General features: G+C 53.6%; 2 protein-coding genes across 2 annotated transcripts; one reads left to right on the forward strand and one right to left on the reverse strand.

Moving 5' to 3' along the window:
- Positions 1–548: 548 nt before the first annotated feature.
- On the reverse strand, positions 549–12,727 carry EMWEY_00011300 (hypothetical protein, conserved; the record flags this gene model as incomplete). The annotated part of the gene is made up of 14 exons (XM_013482815.1): positions 549–707; positions 886–1,014; positions 1,208–1,288; positions 1,800–2,512; positions 2,899–2,999; positions 3,284–3,568; positions 3,788–4,059; positions 4,438–5,528; positions 5,929–7,350; positions 7,537–10,815; positions 11,021–11,240; positions 11,476–11,620; positions 11,788–11,984; positions 12,215–12,727. The coding sequence occupies 14 exons, from the start codon at positions 12,725–12,727 to the stop codon at positions 549–551; spliced, it is 8,607 nt and encodes a 2,868-aa protein (XP_013338269.1).
- Positions 12,728–17,526: 4,799 nt separating this feature from the next.
- On the forward strand, positions 17,527–21,773 carry EMWEY_00011310 (transhydrogenase, putative; the record flags this gene model as incomplete). Its single annotated transcript, XM_013482816.1, has 17 exons — positions 17,527–17,687; positions 17,743–17,934; positions 17,994–18,186; positions 18,248–18,362; positions 18,423–18,576; positions 18,636–19,053; positions 19,111–19,506; positions 19,567–19,967; positions 20,027–20,125; positions 20,182–20,440; positions 20,495–20,820; positions 20,881–21,011; positions 21,069–21,330; positions 21,387–21,441; positions 21,500–21,533; positions 21,589–21,666; positions 21,727–21,773. The coding sequence occupies 17 exons, from the start codon at positions 17,527–17,529 to the stop codon at positions 21,771–21,773; spliced, it is 3,321 nt and encodes a 1,106-aa protein (XP_013338270.1).
- Positions 21,774–22,216: the final 443 nt, after the last annotated feature.

A 22,216-nucleotide genomic window follows, 5' to 3' on the forward strand; every position in this document is an offset into this window, starting at 1 on the left:
CGAACCGCAGAGAACGACGGGGTGTTTCCCGTCGCTCAGTTGCATATTCCTCATTGGAGTGCAGGCGTTCCTCTGCGTAGTGCATTGCATGTGCTGGTATTGTGGGTGACGGTTCTCTGTGGCTGCGGCTATGGTGGTGGCGGTGCGAGGAGGAGCCGTAGACGCCCCGCATCCACCTACCTACCCCTCCCCATCCTTTGGCCTTGCTCCGGCTCCGTTTCTGTTTCCCCTCGCCGCTACATGAAGCGCCGTCGGTCTGCAGTACCCGCCCGCGTCTGGGGCTGCTAATGCTCGCCGCTGGCATTTCAGCAGACACGCCAACGCCTGGTGGGGGAATTCCGCGCACTGCCGGGACACCAGTGCTGCAGCAGACAGCTTGCACATGCGCATTACCCCTTAAACTCCTCTGGGAGCTCAAGTGCTTGTTGCAGAGGCGCACAAATAGATGTTTGCATACAAACGAAGAGAGATTGCTGCTAAAAGTGTTGTTCTTTGCTGCTTCCACCAAGCACCGGCATGCAGCTGCTGTTGGTCTAGGCCTCCGTAACTTACGTTTTTCCATTCCTGTCTAGAGAATCCCCAGAAAGCTCCTGCTGCGGCGACTCCTGCTGCTGGCGCGCCAGCTGCTCTGCAGCAGCAAGGCAGCGGCCTTCGGCGTCCAGCATCACTAAGAAATCGTTCACGCGATCCAACATTTCTCCGTCGTCCTGCGCAGTTAAAACACTATACTGAACAGGTACGGATATACAATACACTGAACAGTGGCGATGATTATCCGATCAGATAGGGCAATGCAGTACACATGATGACAGTACACTACGTAGCTATGCATGAATGGGGGCAAACGAACGAAGAAGGGAGGGCTTGAGAATCAAGCCGGCTGACCCCGAGAGACACTTCGTTGTCTGCTGCATACTGACGCAGAGAGTCAAGATCTGCCTCCAGAACCTCCAGTTCGCTTGCCTCGTAGCAGTGGCCTCCATAACCCCAATCTGCCAGCAGCAGACACCAGGCCTGCAGAGCAGTGCGAACACAGCCCACATGCCGTCTGCTACCAACACAGCGCATGCGCGTGTGCTTGCAAGCACCCTCGGTCTCAGTGCTGTTGCATGAGCATACACGGGAAGGAGAGGCATGTGAGACGCCAGTAAACAGAACCGCAGCAACGAAGAAAGATATTATTCCCGCCCCCATCCCCTCCTCTCACCTCCACTAGACAGCGCAAGACAGCCGACGCGAGTTCGTCTTGCCACTCCAACGGAGCAGCACAAAAGAATGCCTCTACTGTCTGAACACAAAAGAATCAAGCAACACCAGCATATCTGCTGCCTGCCTGTCGGCAGCAATGAACTGAGGCAGTCTAGGCCAAACATTAAATGGACCGCCAGGCCTTCTAATGCGCGGAGACGCACGTTTGGAAAGGCCTGCAACAAGCGTGACAGAGTCATCCCACAGAAGGCTTCTTCCCCGCTGTACATGCACCCGAAAATATCGCCTTGCAACTCGTAATACACCAGATGGACTGCTGCCAGGCTGCGAGAACAACAGCGCACCAAAAACAGATGCTGTTCGGCTGTTCCCGTAGCTCGCATACACGTCACAGCAGCTAAACAATACAATCAACAAAGTGAAAGAGATGAAACAGTCGGAGGTTACTGGCGAACATCTACAACAGCAGGGCAGCAACTATGAGGGAGGCGCGCGCCGGCATTAGCCTATTATTTTGTGTATATTAGTTCTTCTGCCTTAGGGTGTTTGGCTCGGTGTTTGTACAGTGCGCCTTATGGAGGGGCGTCCACCTGCCTGCACAGTTCCTTGGCGGTCTCGGTGAGTTTTTGACTAAGTCCTTCCAGGGCTTCATCGACAGCTGCGCTGAGGTCTGCAAGTTCCTCTTGCTGCCGCAGCATCAGCAAGTCGCTGGGTTGCTTTCCCTGTGCTGCTGCTGCTGTGCCGCCCACTGTGCCTCCCCGTTCTTGCAGCAAGCGCAACTGCTGCACCACCTCGACGTCTTTGGGGGAGCGTGCGAGGATTCTCTTTTCGAGGTCCTTCAGAAGCTTCTCGCGCAGTTTCGGCAGCCGTTGCAGGTATAAAGCAGCAATGTGCAGCCGGACCAGCCACCGTTGCAGACCGCTGGTAGGCCGTTGGCCTCCACTCAACGCCGCCTTCTGGCGCAGAGCCTCCCAGTCCGTCAGGGCATCAACAGCGGACAGCAGCTGACATACAGCTGGAGAAAGGCGTTCCAAACCAGACCCAAAGACACGAGGGGGGCCCAAGGCCGTTGGGCCACCGCCAACCCCCCCGCCCTCGACCTCGCCGCGTACCGAGGCCCCTCCACGCATTGCCGAGGACTCCCTGCTGTCGTTGGGTCCAAAGATGAGACGAAATACAGACCGAGAGCGACCCTTATCCTCCTCCACCGGCCGGGATGGGAGGGCCCTGAGGGCCCCTCTTCCTTGCTCAGCAGGCCCCCCCCCTTCCTGCTGCAGGTCAGAGCTGTCCCCGCTGTTGTCGTCTGATGCCAAACACACACAGGCGCCACATGCACAACACTGAACAGTGAAACAGATAATTGTCCCGTGCCTTCACAGCATGCCACTCAAACTGAAGTGTACGGAACTGCTGTCGAAGTAGAGCATCTCGCTAAATCCTGTTGTTTTTGGCGGTATTTCTTGCAATCGAGAATTTTAAAATTCCCAGTTTCACTCTGCAAAACTGCATGCTTCAATACTTGAACTTGCAAATATTAGAATGCGCGCCCAAGTTTACTTCTAGTGTTCGTACGTGATTCAATGGCCAGTGAAACTGAACAATTTCAGAAGATAGAAAGTGCACCTTCTGGTTTCACGATTAAAGAAGTTAGCTAGCGTGCAACAGAAAGCAGTATAACAAAAGACCCACCCTCTATTCCAGAGAGATACGCCGAACCTGCTCGTTGCAAACCGTGCTGCACTTTGTCCTCCTCCCAGCCGCCTACAAGCTGGGTCATTCGGTCTCTCCAGCTGCACAAACACCCAAAACAACTGAGGTCAAACAACTTAGTGTCCATCCGCTGTCGCTTCGAACAGATCTCCAGGAGCCCTGGAATCGTCTGCTACTTTCTTCCCGCCCCGCCGACGGAGACACAACTGCCAGATGCTGCACTGGCGGGCCGAAAGAAGCCAGGTATTCCAGTGTAAAGTATAGAAAGACAGAACGACTACCCAATCCCTCCTCCTCCTCCTCCTCAGCGCCTATCTAAGTCCTGCAAAGTATCGGGCCTAGGACGGAGGGTTCAATTTCGTACCCCTTGGACTTCCTGCGTTGCTTTCGAGTGCGTTCCTCCGCCGTCCGCTGTAGCGTGAGAAAGTGCGCAACGAAGGGAGATGCGGAGAGAGCAGCTTTCCTCCCGCCGGCCTCTAGCAATCCCCTGAAATAGTTCTTCTGTAGCTGCCGCAGAGCCAGGAGCGGCAGCAGCGGACGGCCGCCCCACTCCCCCGGGCCTTCGCTTTGGGAGATGCACGGGTCCGTCAGGCTTCGGATGAGGGCCGCCAGCAATTCCGAAACAAACTGCAGCAACCGAGGGATTAGCCTAACGCCAGAAGCATAGGGAATGCCGCAATAAAGCCCAAAATAAGCCACAACAGCAACGGCGAGCGGCGTGCTGTGCAATATGCATTTGAGGGACAGCCGAGGCGAAATTTGCCCAAGCGGGGGAGGCAGGGATTCGGGAAGAAGCATGTGCAGGTCTGCATGTTAATATTAACATTAGCGGCAGAATCCGGCCATAGACTAACGGATTTCTTCTTACCACGGGAGGGGCAGGAAGGAATCGAGGGCCGCCTCCAGTACCCCGTAAATGCAGCACCACCCGTCTATGGCCTTCTCGCTGTAGACAGCGTGGGGCGGGTTGGCTGGGAGGTAAACGTCTCTGAGGAAAGCCTGCGAGAGCAGATCCGTCAGCCCGCTGAGATGCAGCGAAAAGGAAGCAAACAGCTGAGGGGCCACAACTGACAGCAGGCCCTGCTGCTCCAGAGGAGAGTCGCGCGGAAAGGAGACACACAAAACCTCCCCAAAACAAACCTGTAGCAAAACAGAAGTAAACGCGAAATAGTTAACCTTAGAAACACACCTACCCACCCACCCGCAGTTACACAGACACAGATACACAGGAAGACAGACAGACAGACAGACAAACAAACAAAAAAAGAAAAAAAGCACACACACACACGCTGGAAGAGACAGCCGAACACGAACACAACACAACAGAAATCCCCCAACAGCTGTGCATCTGCAAGAGGCGAAGGGAAGACGAGTGATGCAGAGCTTAACGAGGGTTTGCTCGTCTAGTAGAAGCCCCTCTTTTAACTGGACAGTCGTTGGTCGCAACTTCCAATCCGTCGAGCTTAGAATATAGGGTTTGCATTTAGGTTTTAGGGTTTAGGGTAGGCTTGTACGAACTTGGTCTGCGAGGCGTTCAAATGTGGCGAGTGCGGCTAAGAGGGCCCGTCCTCCTTTGGCCGGAAGTCCCTTCCGCTCGGGGTCTGCAGCAGCCATGTCGGCGCAGCGAGAGACAAGGGGAAGGACCGTCAGCAGCACCGCCTTCGCAGCAGCTAAGACCAACAGCGGCTGCTCCCCTCTTAGCGGCAGCAGCGGAGCGAAGACCGGGGCGTAGAGAAGCAGTTCGGACTGCACATGGCTGTAGAGGCTGTTGATGCCTTGAGCCAACGAACACAGAACTCTGTCTGTCTCTGTCTCTACTTCTGTCTCTGCGTCTCTCGTCTCCGCATCAGGGGCTGAGGAGGTAGGCGCCTGCCGTGTCTCCTGATCCTCTACACCACGCTCCCCCCAACCCCCCTGTGTCGCGGCGTTGCCACCTGCTCCACCTCCTCCGCCTACACTTGGGCCCTCTTCTCTCGCCAGCTGCAGCAGCGCGGCAACTGGCGGGCCCAACACCCTGCCCGCTGCAGCAGACAGCGAGCGGTAGACGAAACAACGCAGCATGTCATGGAGCGGAGAAGGACCACGTAGGATCTGGGGCAGGCCCCACACCCACACGTTCTCCTCCAGGCCGTCTCTCTCTCCATCCTCCCCACACAAAGCCTCGCCCCTCTCTCTGCTGCTCTTTCGTCGGCCAAGGCCAAATCCGGAGTCCACCGCTGCCTGAAGTGCCTCTTGTGTATGCCTCGACCAGTCACTAAATGCTTCACTGCTCACACCGAGAGTTCGCGTCCCCATCTCGGAAAGAGAACCGCCATCCAACTTGTTCCAATGCTGGTGCTGCTGCGGCTGTGGCTGCTGCTGCCGCTCCTGGGTAGCAGACGGCAGCAGCACAAGCCGCTGCGCGAGGCGTACCCACAGCGCAAGGGCCAACGAAAGGGCCTGGGGCTCGAAATGGCGTCTGTAGTCTTGGAGCTGCTCCTGCAGCTGAAGAAGAAATCCTGACCCCAGAAGCTGCAGCGCAGAAACCTCCTGCTGCTGCAACTCAACGCGGGAAGGTAGCAGAGCGGACAGCCCGTAGCAGCACGCGGCCCACTGGCTCTTGCGAAGGGCTGAGAAGACAACAAGCCAGAGACAGACAACCACAAGACTGACCAACAATTCAAATGACCTCTCGAAACCAACACCGGCATACTAAAACAGCAGCCCCCGAAGACAAGATGCGCGGGGCAAATACCACCGAAAGTGAATGCCGGTTACCCCGCTAGGATCTACGCCTTTACGTTTGAGTCCCAAATGTGCAGGAGGGGCCCCCAGTGTCGTCTCGGAGGCAACAGTGTCTGTGTCTGTCTCCCTCTACACTGCCCGTGCCTTGTTTGTCTGTACACCTAAGGGGCTGAACCTGTCCTGAGCAGTTCGCTGCAGCAGTTGTGAAGAGCATGGAACAGAAAGGGAGAGGAGCAACATGCCAGGCGTTGCAGGTCGTGTGACCGTGTCTGTTGTATATCCTACCTCGCTGGCACCTGTCTCCATTTCCTTCGCCCTGGCTGACCCACCAGTCGGCCCCCAGCCACCGCTTGTTCATCAGCAAGCCCGCAAATGTGGGCGCTGGTTCTATCGTGAGGCCTCCATCGATTTCCTCCTCCTGCTGTAGCAACGACGCTCGGATACGCAGCAGCAGCCGTTCCCCTCGCACTTGGGGTAGCAGCTCCACTAACTCCACGCCGCTTCCGCCCCCCTTGTCATCTCTTGCAACAGAGCTCAGTCCTTCTTTGGCCGCCTCCTGCTTCATTAAAGCCCCGAAACCTGCAGGCCCGGCGGCAAGGGTAGCTGGCAGGCAAGCAGAAAGCGAATCCACCCCACCAGTTGAAGAAGCAGGTAGAGCAACAGGGAGCGCCGCACCTGCGGCAGCAGACGCAGCAGTCTCTCCCTTTTGCTCCACGGTTGCATTCTTCTTGCTGCCGCCAAGCGCCCACCCAATTTCCTCTGCATTTCCCTCCGCCCACTGTGCCGAAGGTTTCTTGAGAAAGCCGTTCAGGTCCCGTAGCAGTTCCAAGGCAGAAGAGACAACCTCCACTCGAGCAGGCTCCACAATGCAAACGGAGACAGATGTCAGCTGCTGTATCAACTGCCGCTTCTGCTGCTGCTCCACCAAGGAAATGGAAGAAACCGGTGGCTTTTCAGTCACAATGACACCGGCCTGAGAGGAGCCCCTAGTCTGTTGCCCGAAGTCTGCCGACTCCCCCGTACGTGCTGGACTGGGAGTCACCTGCTGCTGTTGCTGGTGTTGCTGCTGCTGTTGGCGTACGCTCGGGGATACTTTGATGCCGGTGGCCCAGACGCACGCAGCAACAAGCAGCGAGACAGAGTCAAGAGAAATTCCAGGGAAACCGCTGCCTGCTCTGCATGCCTGCAAAAGCAGTGAGGCATTGTTGCTGTTGCTGCTGCTGCCAGTGTGGTCTTCTGCTGACGGGCAGGTAGGATCGGTTCCCACTTGGGATGCGTGGGCCACTAGTAGTAGCCCCTGCACCAGGGAGGGAGCGCCTAGCTGCAGGCCATTAGCAGTGGTGGAGTCGGTGCAGCAACGCGCCAGCAGCAGAAGCAGGGACAGCAGCAGAGGGACATCGATGCACCAGTAGGCGCTTAGGTGAAACTCCCTAGGTAGACACAAGAGTTGCTGCTTTTGCTCAACTCCGTCGAGAACGCCAGCCACAGCAGCAGCAGCGCGGGCAGCTGAAGATTCCGTATCCAGGGTGCGCAACGTCCGCCTCCTCAGGGCCTTCAGCGTAGGCCGCCGGAAGGTCGACCGACGAGCGCACCCAGCAAGGCCCAAGTGAAGGGGGGCCGCGCTTTCTCCCTGTCCTTGAGGAGGGGCCACCCCTCCGTATCCCACTCCTTTCACTCCCTCAACGTCAGAGCCCCAGACGAGACTCCCTGCAGCACAAGATATGCCCACATCCAGGGAACTCAAATCCAGAGAATGCATTCCTCACAGATGTATTGAAAGCGCAGCTGCTTAAGCTAGTTGGCAAGCTACATAGGGCCCTCATGCTGCTGCTCTTTTAGGGCTCAACAAACACACAAAATTGCCTCCACAGCTACAATAGCTGCAACGCTCACCGTCGGATTCATCTGCTGTATCCCCACAGTCGCTGCGCACTTCAGGCACACCCAGCAGGTTCGCAGGCGGTTTGAGACTCTGCTGCCTCCGCATGCGTTGCGATGGATGCATCGCATCGCCCTGAGGAACAGAAGGAGCGGCCCCGCTGGCGAGCTGCTTCAGGGTGGGGTTGTTGTTGCCTCTGGCAGCCAAAGTGCAACGAAGAGCGGAGTCAAGGGCTGCCGCCTGTGACATATTATGCTCCAGCATCTGCAGCAGCTCCATGCCTCCTCTTTGTCTCTGTTCCGTACGGACTTCCCACGTTAGAGGGGCTTCCGCCTCCCCTGTGCCTGCAGGAGTGCCTGCAACGTCTGTAACGTGTATAGACACCTCCTCAACCACCACCGCGGCCTCCGCTTCGCCCCACAACTGCTGCCGCTGCAGCTGCTGTAACGCAAATATGTAGGCGAATATGTGGTAGAAGCAGCACAGCAGACGCAGAGGCAGCAGCTGCAGCTGGGCTGCTGCAGCAATAGCTGCCGCTGTCTCCTCCTTGGAGTACAGCAAGAAGGCAGGGGCCTGAGGAGACCCTTGAGTGCTAGCCGTCTCTCCCTGACACAGCAGAAGAGACCTCAGAAAATACAGGAGGGCTTCCTCATCACTGCGGGTCTTCTCGCGGGCGTACAGCTGCTGCATCGAAACCGGCCTCCACGGGGTTGATGGCACGGGCCTCGCAGCATAATCGGCGGAACGCTTGATTTTTTCTGCTTCTGTTGCTGTCGTTGCTGCTGCTGGTTCAGTTCCTGCTCCTTGGGGCAGCAAGAACTTCAAAAGGCGGGCGCAGCGAGACAGGGCTGCGGCGTGCAGAAGTTGCAGCTGGCGGTCTATGAAGGAGCGAAAGACAGGATCCTGCCTTATATACAAGTCTATCCCTCCCGCTGTTTCTTGCTTATTCGCAGCTGCTGTCGGTGTCGCTGCTGTTGCGGTTGCTGCCGAGGCAGAGGATCGCTTGGAACGCCGTTTAGTTTGGGGGAGCTGTATGAGGACGGGAGGCCCCAAATCGCCTGCCAGTTGCTTCCGGCGCTGTGGCGTGTTGGCACTTCCCGAGGGGGTTGAGGTTCGGTGTTGTTCCGCCAAGGATTTAATGGAACTGCGCCTCCCCTCAGCTCCCCGCCTTTCCCCTCCTGCGGGAAAGACAAAGGAAGAGGCAGAAGTGGCTGTGGACTCCCCAGCGCGTCTCCTGAGGGCTCCCCTTACTCCGTAGGAGGCGTCGAGCTTGCCAATGGCTGCTGCAGCAGCGCCGTGGAGGAATCGCCCGCGGTGCTGCTGCCGCTGCTGCTCCTCCTGCTTGCGAGGCAACGCCCTCGAGGGCGGAGCTGTGGGGAAGAGGGCAGTGCGCCAGGCCTCCATCAAACGGAAGACACGGTAGCGGAGGTCGCAGGGATGAAGGCAAGTGCCGCGAGTTGGGCCCAACCCACTGTCGGATACCGGAGCCAACAGAGCCAGCAGCTTGTTGCTGCTGGAACTCGGCAGCTCAAAGGAAACTCGAGCAAGCTGCAACAGCTGCAGCAAAACCTCCTCGTTTGATTGCTGTAGCAGTGGACTGGGGTTGAGCCAGTGCATCATTGCCCGCTGCCGCTGCCTCGGGACGTTGAGGTTGTGGCGAGAGAAGAAACCCGAATAGAGGCCCCGAGATTCAAATTGCTGCTGCCACTCTCCAAGAGGAATGGAGAAAGGGTGACAGCCCCCAGAGAAGACTGGGCTAGCTCCTGCGCGCGACGGCGCACAAGAAGAAGCAAGGAGCCCTCCTCCACCAGCACTGTTTGACCGCCGCTCCTGTTGCTCCTGCTGCTGCTGTTGCTGGTTCTGGGGATGAGGAGCCTCAACAGCATCTTCGTGGTGAGGTGCGAACTTTATAGACATAGCACGCGCCAACGACTTTCGGGGCTTCCGCAGCTGAAGAGAAGAGGCTGGCGCTGCTGCTGCGCTCTGGCAAGGCTGCTGCTGCAGCGACGAAGTGTCCACTGCACTAACGTCCCCAGCGTCTTCAGGCGATCGCTTCTGCTGCTGCTGTTGGTGATGGTCTTCCGAGTCGCTGCAGACGGCTGTTCCCAACTTAATGGACATAGCGCGGGCCAGCGACTTGCGGGGCAACCAGACCCGAGAGGCTGCAGCTGGTGCAGCGGTTGTGGGAGGACACTGTTCTTCAGGAGACGCGCTTTGGCAGGTGGTAGAAGAGGGTAACATCTCTTCCTCGTCAGCCAGAAATGCCGCAGCAGCGGAGTATTGCGAGTAGTGATATGCTACAAGCAGGAGCAGCTCGTAGGCCAGAACTTGGAGGTCTGACTCTTTCCACTCCAACGGCCCAGCTGCTGACCCTTCATTTGTGTGCTGCTGCTGCTGCCGCCTGCTGGACAACATTTGGCCTTGAACCTGTTGCACCGAAATGCGGCTGGCGCCACTAGAGCGAAGAGATGGGCGTTCAGGGCTGGCGGGTGCAGCAGCAACTGCTGCAAGGCGGCAGCACTGCACGAGGAAGGGTGGTAAAGTGGCGTCTGCCGCGGCCTCCACCGCCGCTGCAACGGACGAAGCGAAATTTGGGTCTGCCCAGTGGATACTCTCCTGAGCCGCCTCCCGGCGAGGAGTGCTGCCACCAAGATGTGCAGACGACAGAGAGGGAGCAGACGCCTCGCCGCCACCTGCACTCCACTGAGGCGGCTTCCCATGGATCCATTGGCTGTTCAGTTCATTCGCCGTACAAGGCGTGCTCAAGAGAGGAAGGGAGCGAAGGGACAGCAAAAACGCCTCGTATCTCAGTTGTACGTCCACCCAAACCATTTCTATAGGTTGTTTGTTGTTTGCATGCGTTGCAGAGGGAGGGCTGTTGTCAGGGGCCCCCAGGATGGGCCCCCCGGCACTGCCTGCTTTGACTGCGGGGAGCTGCACGGCCGTTTCCGAGGAGCCTAGGTCCTCGTCAGCCCTCCCTTGCAACTCCCCCCGGCCCCCCCCCTGGTACGCAACCTGTTGGGAAGGAACCCATGTGTTTTCGTTATCAGAGTCCCCCAGGTGTATAGTCACCTGCTTCCGCACTTTTTGCCGCGGGTTCCGAGGCGACGGCAAACCAGCCGCGGCACCGGCTCCTTCTTTGAGCTGCCGCTTAAGCCCCTCGATTTCCCTCTGTTGGTTTTCCACCTCCTTCCGTTGCCGCTCGTTCTGCTGCCGCAGCTCATCTCGCTCCGCCAGCGCCTCCTGAAGCTGTTTCTCTTGATGCAGTAGCAAGTTCCTCAGGGTTGCCTCGTCTGACATAAGCATCCAACCAACCCGCAAAAACTACTTGCTCATTGCCTCTAAATCGCACTTACCCTACAGACTCGCCTCATAAAATACCCCCTATATTCTACTCTCTGGTCTCTAGTTCAGGCTGGTTCGTGTGCTACCGGGAGAGCACCCCCACTTAACTACACGGGGCGATCACCTAGACAAGCTGTTTCTGGATCGACGTACTTGTGCGTTGCTCGGCATTTTCGACGCTTCCGTTTGCCTGCCTGTACAGCCGAGAGATTAATTCCTCGCTCGTCCCCTGACCTAGCACGTCCTGCTCTGTCCCTCCAGTGAAGCTTCCCGAAGCGCTAGCAGCTGCAACTTCAGCAGCGACGAACAGCTGCAGATCCCGCACGTAGTGCAGCACGAAGCCTGTGCTTCTCTGTTGCGCCGTTAGTGCTGCCTGCAGTTGACAAACAAAACAGTCACTCATCTCGTCTGCACTCTGTACTTGTCCTGACACACAAAGACGAGGGGCGGCATATTAAACGGCCCCTCGAGGCCACACCTAGACTGTTAGGCTACCGCAGCACAAGCGTGGAGATAACACAGACGGCCTTGAGGGTCGGAGTCGCAGAAGCACTGAGCAGGAGAAAAGGGTGACGCAAGGAACAGACAACAAACTGTCAACTATTTACTTTGCCAGCAGCCCTCATCGAATGCAGCACAGCGGCAGAAATTCGGCGTTGGTGATCCTCAGGTCGTAAACCTTCCGCCTCCGCCCATACATCGCTATCTGCCGCCTTCAGCAGGCGAGCGCCGCCGTGCAGCTCCAACGAAGCCCTGAAGTGGCATCGCGTAGCACAAGCAAACAAATGCTTTCAGGGATAGCGACTAATCGATCGAGGCGATTCCACCACACACCCCACAGGCAAGAATTGTGCATATAACTAGGGAACTCCAACGATGGAGGCTATAAATGCGTAAAGATTCGCTTGCATTGCACTTACAGCGGATGAGAAGCTGAGGATGAAGGATCTTGTTGCAGTCTCGATGCGTCTGATGAGAGGGCCTGCTGAAGAGCTTCTTGAGCCGCTACCTTCAAGCGAGAGGCGCGCGAAATGCGCTGTACTGCCTTTTGCTCCAGCGAGGAATTAACAGCGGAGCCAAACAGGGAACGAAGCTCTTGCAAGCTTGCCTCTGCCTTCTGAGGATCATCAAGAGAAACAAAATAACAGATCCAGCGCCGAATGTAATTCGTCCAACAATCAACACAGCCGGAAAGAGAAGACAGAGAGAAACAACGATATACAGGTACAAAGACAACTGCTTAGGCATTGAGCCTGGCACTGGCCCTGATGGTAACCCCCAGCAGAGTATCCAATGTATAACATACGGAGGCATGTTAGCACAAAATCAGCTGCACTGTTGACTGACCGTCAGTTCCTCCTCCGCAAGCTGAAGCCTCCTCGCTGCCTTCTGCACTTCTCCGCTACTTCCGCATTCCGTCGGCAGGTGAGTGGCCGCCTTTGGAGGGCCCGTGGCGTCATAAGCGCGCGACAACGGCTGTAGAGCATCTTCTAAAGGCTTCAGTACGCCTGTTCTTAGGGTTGCAGAGAAGCGATCTGCCTCCGCTCCCGCCTCGGAACACAGAAGTAGCAGACTATTGAGGGCGTCTCGCGCGGTTCCCGCACCTGAAGGTTTACCTGCAGCCCCCCTACTGCCAGGCACCCCTGCAGTATCTCTTTCAAGTGCTGCCGCCGCATTGAGGCCCCGACTGTGAATAGCCTGAAGGTCTTTTGAAAACCGTTCAAAGGCGCCCGCGACCTCCGACTGAACCCATAGCCACGCTGCAGCTGCTCGAGCTTCTATGCACACCTGCTGCCTTTGTGGGGATGGCACAGCAACGGAGGAGGCAACTGGGGCACCATCCCCCCAGCGGCCGTTCATTTCGTCTACAACGATGGGCGAGCCATCTTTGCTGACGACTTCGACATACACGGCCACGGCTTAAGGCCGGGGAGTGCAGGCAACATAAGACTGCTGTGCAACTCAAGAGAAGACCTCCGCATCAGATACAAAGAGACCCCTTAGGATGGCTGGGAGAAATTAAGGAATTCAGAAGCAGGGTCTCAACAGCTGACGGGCAACACGTTGCTGCAGCGGGAGCGCCGTCTCGCGGTTGAGGAGCACTAAGGTCAGAAGGTGGTGCGAATAAAAACAACAAAGCGATATACCGAGAAGAAGGAACTCTCGCTATTGAAAAACTTCAAAAAGTCATGGGCACAGAACCGCAGGGACGAACGGTCGGTGTTGCTGCTAGAGACAGACGGATTCCCAGGTCGGCCTTCGCTCCACTCATCCACAAATTCAGATGTTTCAGCACATAAGCTTTTCAAAAGACTTGTACGTCAAGGATAAAATCGGCTACAGAGGAACCCCAGACCCAGGACGTGTCCCAAACCAACCACGTGCCCAAGGCAGGGCGAGTGAAACCGGCTTCAGACACGATGCAACCGCCGCGAGCTGTTCACATGTAGTTTCGGCTAAATGAGCACAAAACTAATCCTCTTGGGGAAACATTTTAGGGGGTTTCTGCACTACTTGCAGCATCCGATGGGGCCTTGAGTCGTGTCAACACCACATTTCATGAACAGCGCCACTGCTGCTTGGTCGTCGCTCTCCTGCCTTCGTAGCACAGTCTAACAATAAAAGACACATTGGACGTTTCCTTCATCACAATCATAAAATTTAATTGGGGGTCATCACCAAATGGGCACAAAGAATGCCTTCGCCATACATTTTTGTGTGGGTCCGCAGCATTCCCGTGGTCCCAGGTCGAAAGGTGACGCTGTGACGATCCCGCCCATTTGGTTTGCAGGAGGCGTGTGTGCTCAAAGCATCATCAAATATTGACTCGTCCATGTTCGATTCTAAGCTGGTCGTCGCCCAACGGCACGATGCATGGGACGATCTCTGCTGCCCGATTCAACTCCTGTTCAACACACCTGTGACCCAGTGCCACATACATACACACGCAAACAACTCGGAGCCGAAACAACGTTCCGAAGTCCCCGCTCTAACGAATACTACATCAGACTGGCTGCTAATTGTATGATTGGTAAGATTTGTTCGGTGCAGCTTCCACCGGGCCAGTTGCATTCGTTGTGCGGTTTCGAGTCAATTCTGACGCAGGATCTCAATCAGCACGATGAAGAGAGGGTGCACGTAGTAAGAGCGGACAATAATGCCAATCTTAGCAAGAGTATGACTGTTGGGAAATTGATGATTTGCCTCCAAGTGGCAGATTGTCTCTGCTGGCTTTGCCAGTTCTTTCGATGATCCCTCTTTACACGAAGTATTGTGGATGAGCCAGAAGAGGAATTGCAACATCTTTTAGAAAACGAGCAGAGTAGCAAGGCCTCCTGAAAATGATGAATTATGGAACCACGGGATGCCCCTGGACCATCCCACAGCACTAGAATATCAAAAGACCCGATATCTTACGCACTGAAGAATATATGCTTTAGATACTTCCATAATTCTCACTTTCCGCTTCAGTTGTAGTAAGCTTCACATATTTGCTTAGGTAGGAATTTCAGGCATGCAGGCATTCAAGGACGTCTGAGCAACTGCACAGTGGACCATGTGTTTACTCTAGTAGGTGCTCCACGCATGCAGGCAGACCGGCGTGCCGGAAGAACAGCAGATGGGTCCATAGTATTCACTTGGGCAGGAAAGAATGGATTTCGCCTTCTCTGGCTGCATTCCTGGCATGCCTGCATCTCTGGTGCTTGCCTGAGAAAACATATAATGCTCGCTGTAACTGGAGAGGGGGGCACTGGACCCGCTGAGGGCGGTATCCCGCGGGGAGACAGTGGAGAATGAAGACCGGAGTCAATTACAGTGTTCATTCATCGCTTACGTGCAACGTGCTTCCAACTTTACTACTTTCGAAATTCCGTGGTTTTCGTGCTACTTCACTCGTGGCCAGTGTATCTTCTTCAATATATGATTAGACAGTGTCCAGATGAGCCAGAGAGAGTGTCAAGTACTGTACTAGAAACGCGAAGTGCGTACTATGCCATGATCGAATGTACTGGGTACAAATTTTAGAGGGAAAGCTTGTGTGAGTGCTGGCTAACCACGTTACATTTGCAGCACGGATAAAATCCTGGAGAAGCAAAAGGTGGCAAGCGGGCATCTCGTACACAACGGAAGAAAAAAAGGCTACTTCATCAATTTCAGTTGTTGTTGTTGGCAGAGTCGTTGCCAGTTGACCTGAATTTCAACATGTCTCTGTCTCTTTGGAGGTGCTTGTTGTCCACCATATTGGGGCTGTGAACTCTTTCACAACCGTTCTGCGTTGCGCTCATGATGAGACATGATCACCGCCTTACGCTTCCACACTGAATAATCGTTGTTGCAGTGGGACAAGCTGCAACCCCAGGAGTTCGGCTGGAAGGAGCGCGCATTTGCGTGTGTATATGACCAATTTCACCGACAGTATCAAAATTCAAAGTAACTCCACGACGCAGGACAATCAAGCTGTTCTGAACGCATCGCAGGCGACGGTCCTGTTAGGCATAATTTTGTCAGACAACATGGCCTCAGCTCTCCATGACCGTTAGCTGAGCTCCACGGGGCAAAAGCCAGCATCAAGCGGCATATACTCCAGCGAATTGAGGGACTGAAACCCATCTGAATTCACACGCATGTAGCCTTGATACAAAGCGCGGATCAGGGGATCATCCCTGGTGCATCAGATCCCACAAGCCAGTCGTGTCCTTGAATGCCATGAAAGATAGTTCGTACAAGAAACTTCTTTAAATATTTGGCAAGCAGTTAACTTGCAGGGGGGGCAACCTAATTTGCTAGTTTTGGTGCTTCCTTTGAGAATGCTGGTGGAATACAATTTAGGGGACTCATACGTTGATGAATTTATTTGTGTTTTCTGTGGAAAGCTGCCAGTTGATGTCGAACACCGGCGTAGCAACCGTTAAATCTCGACCACTTGATTTAAGTGCGACTCATTTCCAACAGCACTTATCATCACTCCCCTTCCTAGCGCACATTATTAGAGCTCATCTTCGTGCATGGCTAGAATGATTTCAAAGAACGAAACAGACCAACTAGATATAAGCATTCCCGACTGCAGCCAGCCATGAAATGACATTCCATACGATCTTTGCAGCAGTTACACAATTATGTGGAAAGCGTCGGCCCTCGCGGTGTACAATCCCTACGCAGTCTTCGGCGAAAAAAATTGACACAGAAGCTAGTGTCCGCAGGAATTCCGGATTTCATGCTGCTCTTTTGTCACACTTTCACCAGATTTTCCGCTTGTCTGAGTCGTTGACATCAACAGTATGTGTGTGTCAAGCTGGAAGCGCCTAGAATAATACTCTAATCAGACGAGCTTTCGATGGGCACTGCTCCTTGCTCTATCGTTTTCCTCATTGACTTCTTCGAAAAACAAGCTAGGCCTCCCATCCCAAGAATAGGTTATCATTCTATGAGTTGTTCTCGCTCATGCTGAAAATTGCCAAATGCAGTAACCAACGGCTGAGTCATGGCTACAAAAATGATTGCGTTTGTCTGGGTGGCCAGAGTTGTCTGAATTGTTCATAAGCATTTTGACACATTGCAGTTCTCGAACATCCTGCTGTTGCACCATAAATTTCCACCTACTGCGTTGAATTCTAGCCAAGACAGTGTTGTTATTGGCCCAACATTGCCACATTCAGTTTGGGAGAAAGAATGTGTCGTGAGATTCTCAAATGGAGGGGTTCACATAAATTTATACACATACGTTACTTCCATAGTTGTGGCTAGTGCAGAAGACGCTAGTTTGAACTGTGAAGTTGAACTGCGTGCTACTAAACCTGGCGACTCTTTGGAGGGGGACCATAGGTTTGGCTCCTGGTCCCGAAATTGGGAACAACTTAAGAACATACTGGGAGCCAAAAAGCATTTAAGGTATTTTAATTCATGGTCCGTTGTGATTTAAGTGATCCACTTGCTACTGCCAACTTCGTAGTCACCGTGCATACCACCAACTTCACGACTCCGCAGGCTACAATTCCTGTTCCGCACAGCTTGGCTCCGGTTACTCAACATGCTTGTCCCCTCATATTTTTTCAGGATTTAAGTTATCTCCTTATTCGGACTACAACGAAGATTTGTTTCTCCAAGATGAAGTCGTCGAACCTCCCCCTAGCTCATCTTCAAATGGCACAACAGTGCACGGCTTAACGGTGCTATGGTCTACTCGTGCTATTTCCAATAATTCCTCGTTAGACATCGTTGGGAGACTTTTAAAAGGTGAACCATTGTCGAGGTGTTGTTAGCCAAAGATATTCCTTCTAGGTCTAGTTTTGAACGTCAAGACTCTTGCTCCTGTATCAGCTGTGAATGGCTAAGGCTAGCTCGTACAGTTGGGCCGAACAAAGTGCGCTCATGCTGGGGGTTCTCCAATTAGAGGCGGATTCGATAAAATTTTTGGGCTCAAAGTCGCAAGCTGCAGCGGCGAGTGCGTACGAGACAATGCCATAGGATCGCGTAGGGTCTTCGGAGCACTCCAGGTGTCACTACACCGGACCATTTTTGAAGATCACTACGATCCTGGACAGTCATTCTTAGAATCAAAACATTCTCAACCAGCATCGGTCCGCCAGAAAACAGCGGCACCTAAGGGGCAACCTGGTTTTGATTATACTGAAATACACTTCCCGATTTCTTTTGCGAAAATGTGGCGCCCCAGCGGACTATCAAGTGTTTTCCTGGCAGCATGCCTTGGTTTGGCTCTTTTCGCCACGACCACAAACGCCGAATTCGACTTCCCGGCGGCGAACCTGAGGTCTATCCAACGCCATCTCGTCCGCATGGGCGAATTTTTCCCCGTTAACCGGTACGAATTCAATATTACTGCCCCTGTCGTGGCATGCCCAATGCTCTCTTTTCAGGCCTGGAGAAGGTGACGAAGGCTTCGACGGAGCTCGCCCTGAGAATCCGGAAGGTGGCGCGATTTCGAAATTTGCCTTTTCCAACATGCCTTCTCTCCTCGGAGCTGTCTACCTGTTCTCTGCCGTCTGTTTCATACTTTGTCTAAGAGGCCTTAGCACGCCCCAGACAGCCAAGCGCGGGAATATCCTTGGGTATGCTAATATTGAAATTGTCTAGTCGGAGCATCCTCTAATGATTCGCTTTCCTCCAGTCTTGTCGGCATGGTTGCTGCCGTTGTTGTCACCTTCACAGAAGCAGGATTCGGTCAACATTACTTGCTCTTCTTTGCCACCGCTGCTCCAGCAGTTGGTCTGGGCTTATATATAGCCCAGTCCGTTAATATGACCGAGATGCCTCAACTTGTTGCGCTTTTCCACAGTTTCGTCGGTCTCGCTGCTGTGATGGTGAGACGCTACCAATTTTTCTAGGCGTGTATTACCCCCTGCTTCATGCACCTTGCATCAGGTTGGATTTGCAAATTTCCACTCTCCCGCTGGAGTCGAGCGAGCCTCTTCTCTCCTTCGCCTCTTGGAAGTTTACGCCGGAGTATTTGTTGCTGGCATCACCTTTACAGGATCCGGTAGGATATTCGAACCCCCCCTTTTGCTTAACTGGGTTTTTGCATGGCTTCCCCCTTCAGTTGTCGCTGCCGCCAAGCTCCATGGATCGATGGAGAGCCGCTCACTTAGAGTTCCAGGTCGTCATGCACTAAACTCTGCAACCATCGCTGCCATCGGCGTCCTTGGTGCACTTTTCTGCGTATCTTCTGGTCACCTCACTCGCATGCTTTGTCTGTAAGATGTCAAACTTTAGTCATGCCTATTTTCCTACTGTTCATTCTTGTATATTTCAGCTATGTCAACGCTGGTCTGAGCATGTGGCTTGGCTTCCATTTAGTCGCTGCCATTGGCGGCGCTGACATGCCTGTCGTGATCAGCTTGTTGAACTCATACTCTGGAGTGGCATTAGCTGCCAGCGGTTTCATGTTGGACAATAACCTGCTTATCATCGCTGGTGCCCTCATAGCTTCGTCTGGTGCCATCCTGTCATACATCATGTGCAGGGGCATGAACCGAAGTCTCTGGAACGTTGTTCTTGGTGGCTTTGAGGAGGCAGAGGGAGTCGGTGCAGCTGCCCCACAGGGTGCTGTTCAGCAGACCACCGCTGATGAGGTCGCTGATGAGCTTCTGGCTGCCCGAAAGGTTCTTATCGTACCTGGATACGGAATGGCAGTTGCAAGGTGCCAGAGCGAGCTCGCTGATATTGCGAAGGTAAGCGCCTACTTACATCACTGCGCGTGACTAAGAGATTTATACAAACGAATACAGAACCTGATTAACTGTGGAATTACTGTCGACTTCGGCATCCACCCAGTGGCTGGCCGCATGCCAGGACACATGAACGTCCTGCTTGCGGAGGCTGATGTACCTTACAAAATTGTCAAAGAGATGTCTGAGGTTAACCCAGAAATCAGCTCTTACGATGTTGTCCTTGTTGTTGGAGCTAACGATACCGTCAATCCTGCTGCACTGGAGCCAGGATCAAAGATATCCGGAATGCCTGTCATTGAGGCATGGAAGGCTAGACGCGTATTCGTACTGAAGCGCTCCATGGCAGCTGGATATGCCAGCATTGAGAATCCTCTGTTCCACCTGGAGAACACTCGCATGCTCTTTGGAAATGCCAAGAATACAACTTCTGCTGTGTTCGCTCGTGTCAACGCGGTACGTGGGTTTTGTTTGCTCCCTTAGAAGCCTACACGAGTCACATACGTTCCTTTTCAGAAGGCAGAACAAATGCCACCCTCCGCTGCTCGTGATGACCTCGAATCCGGTCTTCTTGAGTTCGAAAGAGAAGAGCGCGTTGATCAATCTTCTTGGCCTTATCCCAGACTGGGTGTTGGTGTTCTCAAGGACACTAATGGCTCAGTTATGGTGCCCCTAGCCCCAAAGTTTGTTCCTAAGCTCAGAAGGATGGCATTCCGTGTCATCGTGGAGTCTGGTGCTGGTGTCGATGCTGGCTTCTCCGACGAAGAGTACAGAAGAAATGGAGCGGAGATTGAACACAACGCCGAAGGAGTCATCCGGGCTGCTGAGGTGCTGCTTCGTGTGTCAGCCCCAACACCTGAAATGGTTTCCCGTATGCCTAGAGACAAGGTGTTGATCAGCTACCTCTTCCCTAGCGTGTAAGCAGTTCTACTTCGTTAAGCTTAGAACGATTTCTGAACACGTTTGACCCCTTCAGAAACACTCAAGCATTGGACATGCTCGCTCGTCAAGGAGTCACAGCCCTTGCTGTGGACGAAGTGCCACGTGTCACCAGAGCACAAAAGCTAGATGTCAAGTAAGCAATATCATATCCGTGAGTTAGCTGACATGCGACTAATTATACTTTTACAGGTCTGCAATGCAAGGCCTCCAGGGCTATCGCGCAGTCATTGAAGCATTCAATGCCCTCCCAAAGCTCAGCAAGGCATCCATCAGCGCTGCTGGCCGTGTTGACGCTGCTAAAGTCTTCGTCATCGGTGCTGGTGTTGCCGGTCTGCAAGCTATTTCAACTGCCCACGGTTTGGGTGCGCAAGTTTTCGGTCACGATGTGCGCTCGGCAACACGCGAGGAAGTTGAATCTTGCGGTGGAAAATTCATTGGCTTGAGAATGGTAAATTGAACTTTGCTTAGCCTAAAAAAAACCGGAGCCTCATGGTAAAAACAGGGAGAGGAAGCTGAAGTCCTCGGTGGCTATGCACGCGAAATGGGTGAATCATACCAAAGAGCCCAGCGCGAACTGATTGCAAACACAATCAAGCACTGCGACGTCGTCATATGTACCGCTGCTATCCACGGAAAGCCGTCTCCGAAGCTTATTTCACGTGACATGTTACGCACGATGAAACCCGGCTCTGTCATTGTGGACCTTGCAACCGAATTCGGCGATGTGCGCGCCGGCTGGGGTGGAAATGTTGAGGTTGCCCCCAAGGACGATCAGATTGTAGTTGACGGCATCACAGTCATTGGACGCAGACGCATAGAAACCAGGATGTGAGTTTGTTGTTCGTGAGATCCTCCTAGGCAGACGAGAAAATTAAAATGCTTTTTCAGGCCAGTTCAGGCTTCAGAGTTGTTCTCCATGAACATGTGCAACCTTCTGGAGGATCTAGGTGGTGGCAGCAACTTCCGTGTCAACATGGACGACGAAGTAATCAGAGGACTGGTCGCTGTGTACCAAGGCCGTAAGCAAAAATAACTCCTTTCACAACATCCTACGAGCCCCCAACTCCTCCTTTCAGGCAACGTTTGGCAACCCCCTCAACCCACCCCTGTCTCAAGAACGCCCCCACGCAGCATGCAGATGCCACCTGCACCAAGTGCCGGCGCCGCACCTGCAAGGATTGGAGGTGCCTTTGCACAGGCCCTGGCTTCGGATGCATTCTTTGCCATGTGCTTGGTTGTTGCCGCCGCCGTCGTGGGGCTTCTTGGTATTGTTCTCGACCCCATGGAGCTCAAGCATTTGACTCTTCTTGCATTGTCTCTTATCGTTGGCTACTACTGGTAAGTCATGTTATGCATATGAGGCATAAGCAGACTTATTTAAGGATACTGTTCAGCGTTTGGGCTGTTACCCCTGCACTGCACACGCCATTGATGTCCGTGACAAACGCCGTAAGTCAATCATATGGTACTTGACAGCTGTGCCACTACCTATTCATTCCATTTTCAGCTGTCAGGAGTTATCGTCATCGGCTGCATGCTGGGTATGTCAGACGTAAAAGTCCCCCCTACCAAGACAGTGCCTCATCGTTTTTTCAGAATACGGCACCGCACTAATATCTGGCTTCACTCTTCTGGCTATCATTGGAACCTTTTTGGCTTCCGTCAACATTGCTGGTATGGTTCTCTTCACACAGTAGAGTGCATCGAAATCTGTTGCTCATCGTACACTTTTAGGTGGATTCTTTGTCACCCACCGCATGCTGAAGATGTTTCAGATTTAAGGGAAAATCCCCCTTGACTAGTCACACACACTGAACAATTCTTTTTTTTATTTGTTCTTAATTGTTTTTTCTATAAGCTACTCGTTGACTTTGCTACTATGAACAAGTAATCTAGATAGCAAGCATTAGGACACGTTTGCATCTATAGCAAAAGGCACAACGCAGTTGACTTAGCAGGATGGTTAGCACCATCTTTCTATGCCTGGTTATCTAGGGAGATTAGCTACAACGGATCGCGACAGCTTGACCTAATGATTGCTGCGAAAAATCGGGTCTCATCGTATCGACTCGACATGGTGGAGTTTAAAATTTTGAAGAAAAAATACGATAACGCCCTTCAACTCCAGCCAGTCCTTATTCAAACAAGACCTCTAGAACAATCCTCTATCAGCTGCAAACATGGGAGAGTGTCTAACCTTTTGCTATACCGACGGCTTCTAGAA

Source organism: Eimeria maxima, genomic scaffold, assembly GCF_000499605.1.
Source record: "Eimeria maxima Weybridge genomic scaffold, Emw_scaff79, whole genome shotgun sequence".
Lineage (NCBI taxonomy): Eukaryota > Apicomplexa > Conoidasida > Eucoccidiorida > Eimeriidae > Eimeria > Eimeria maxima.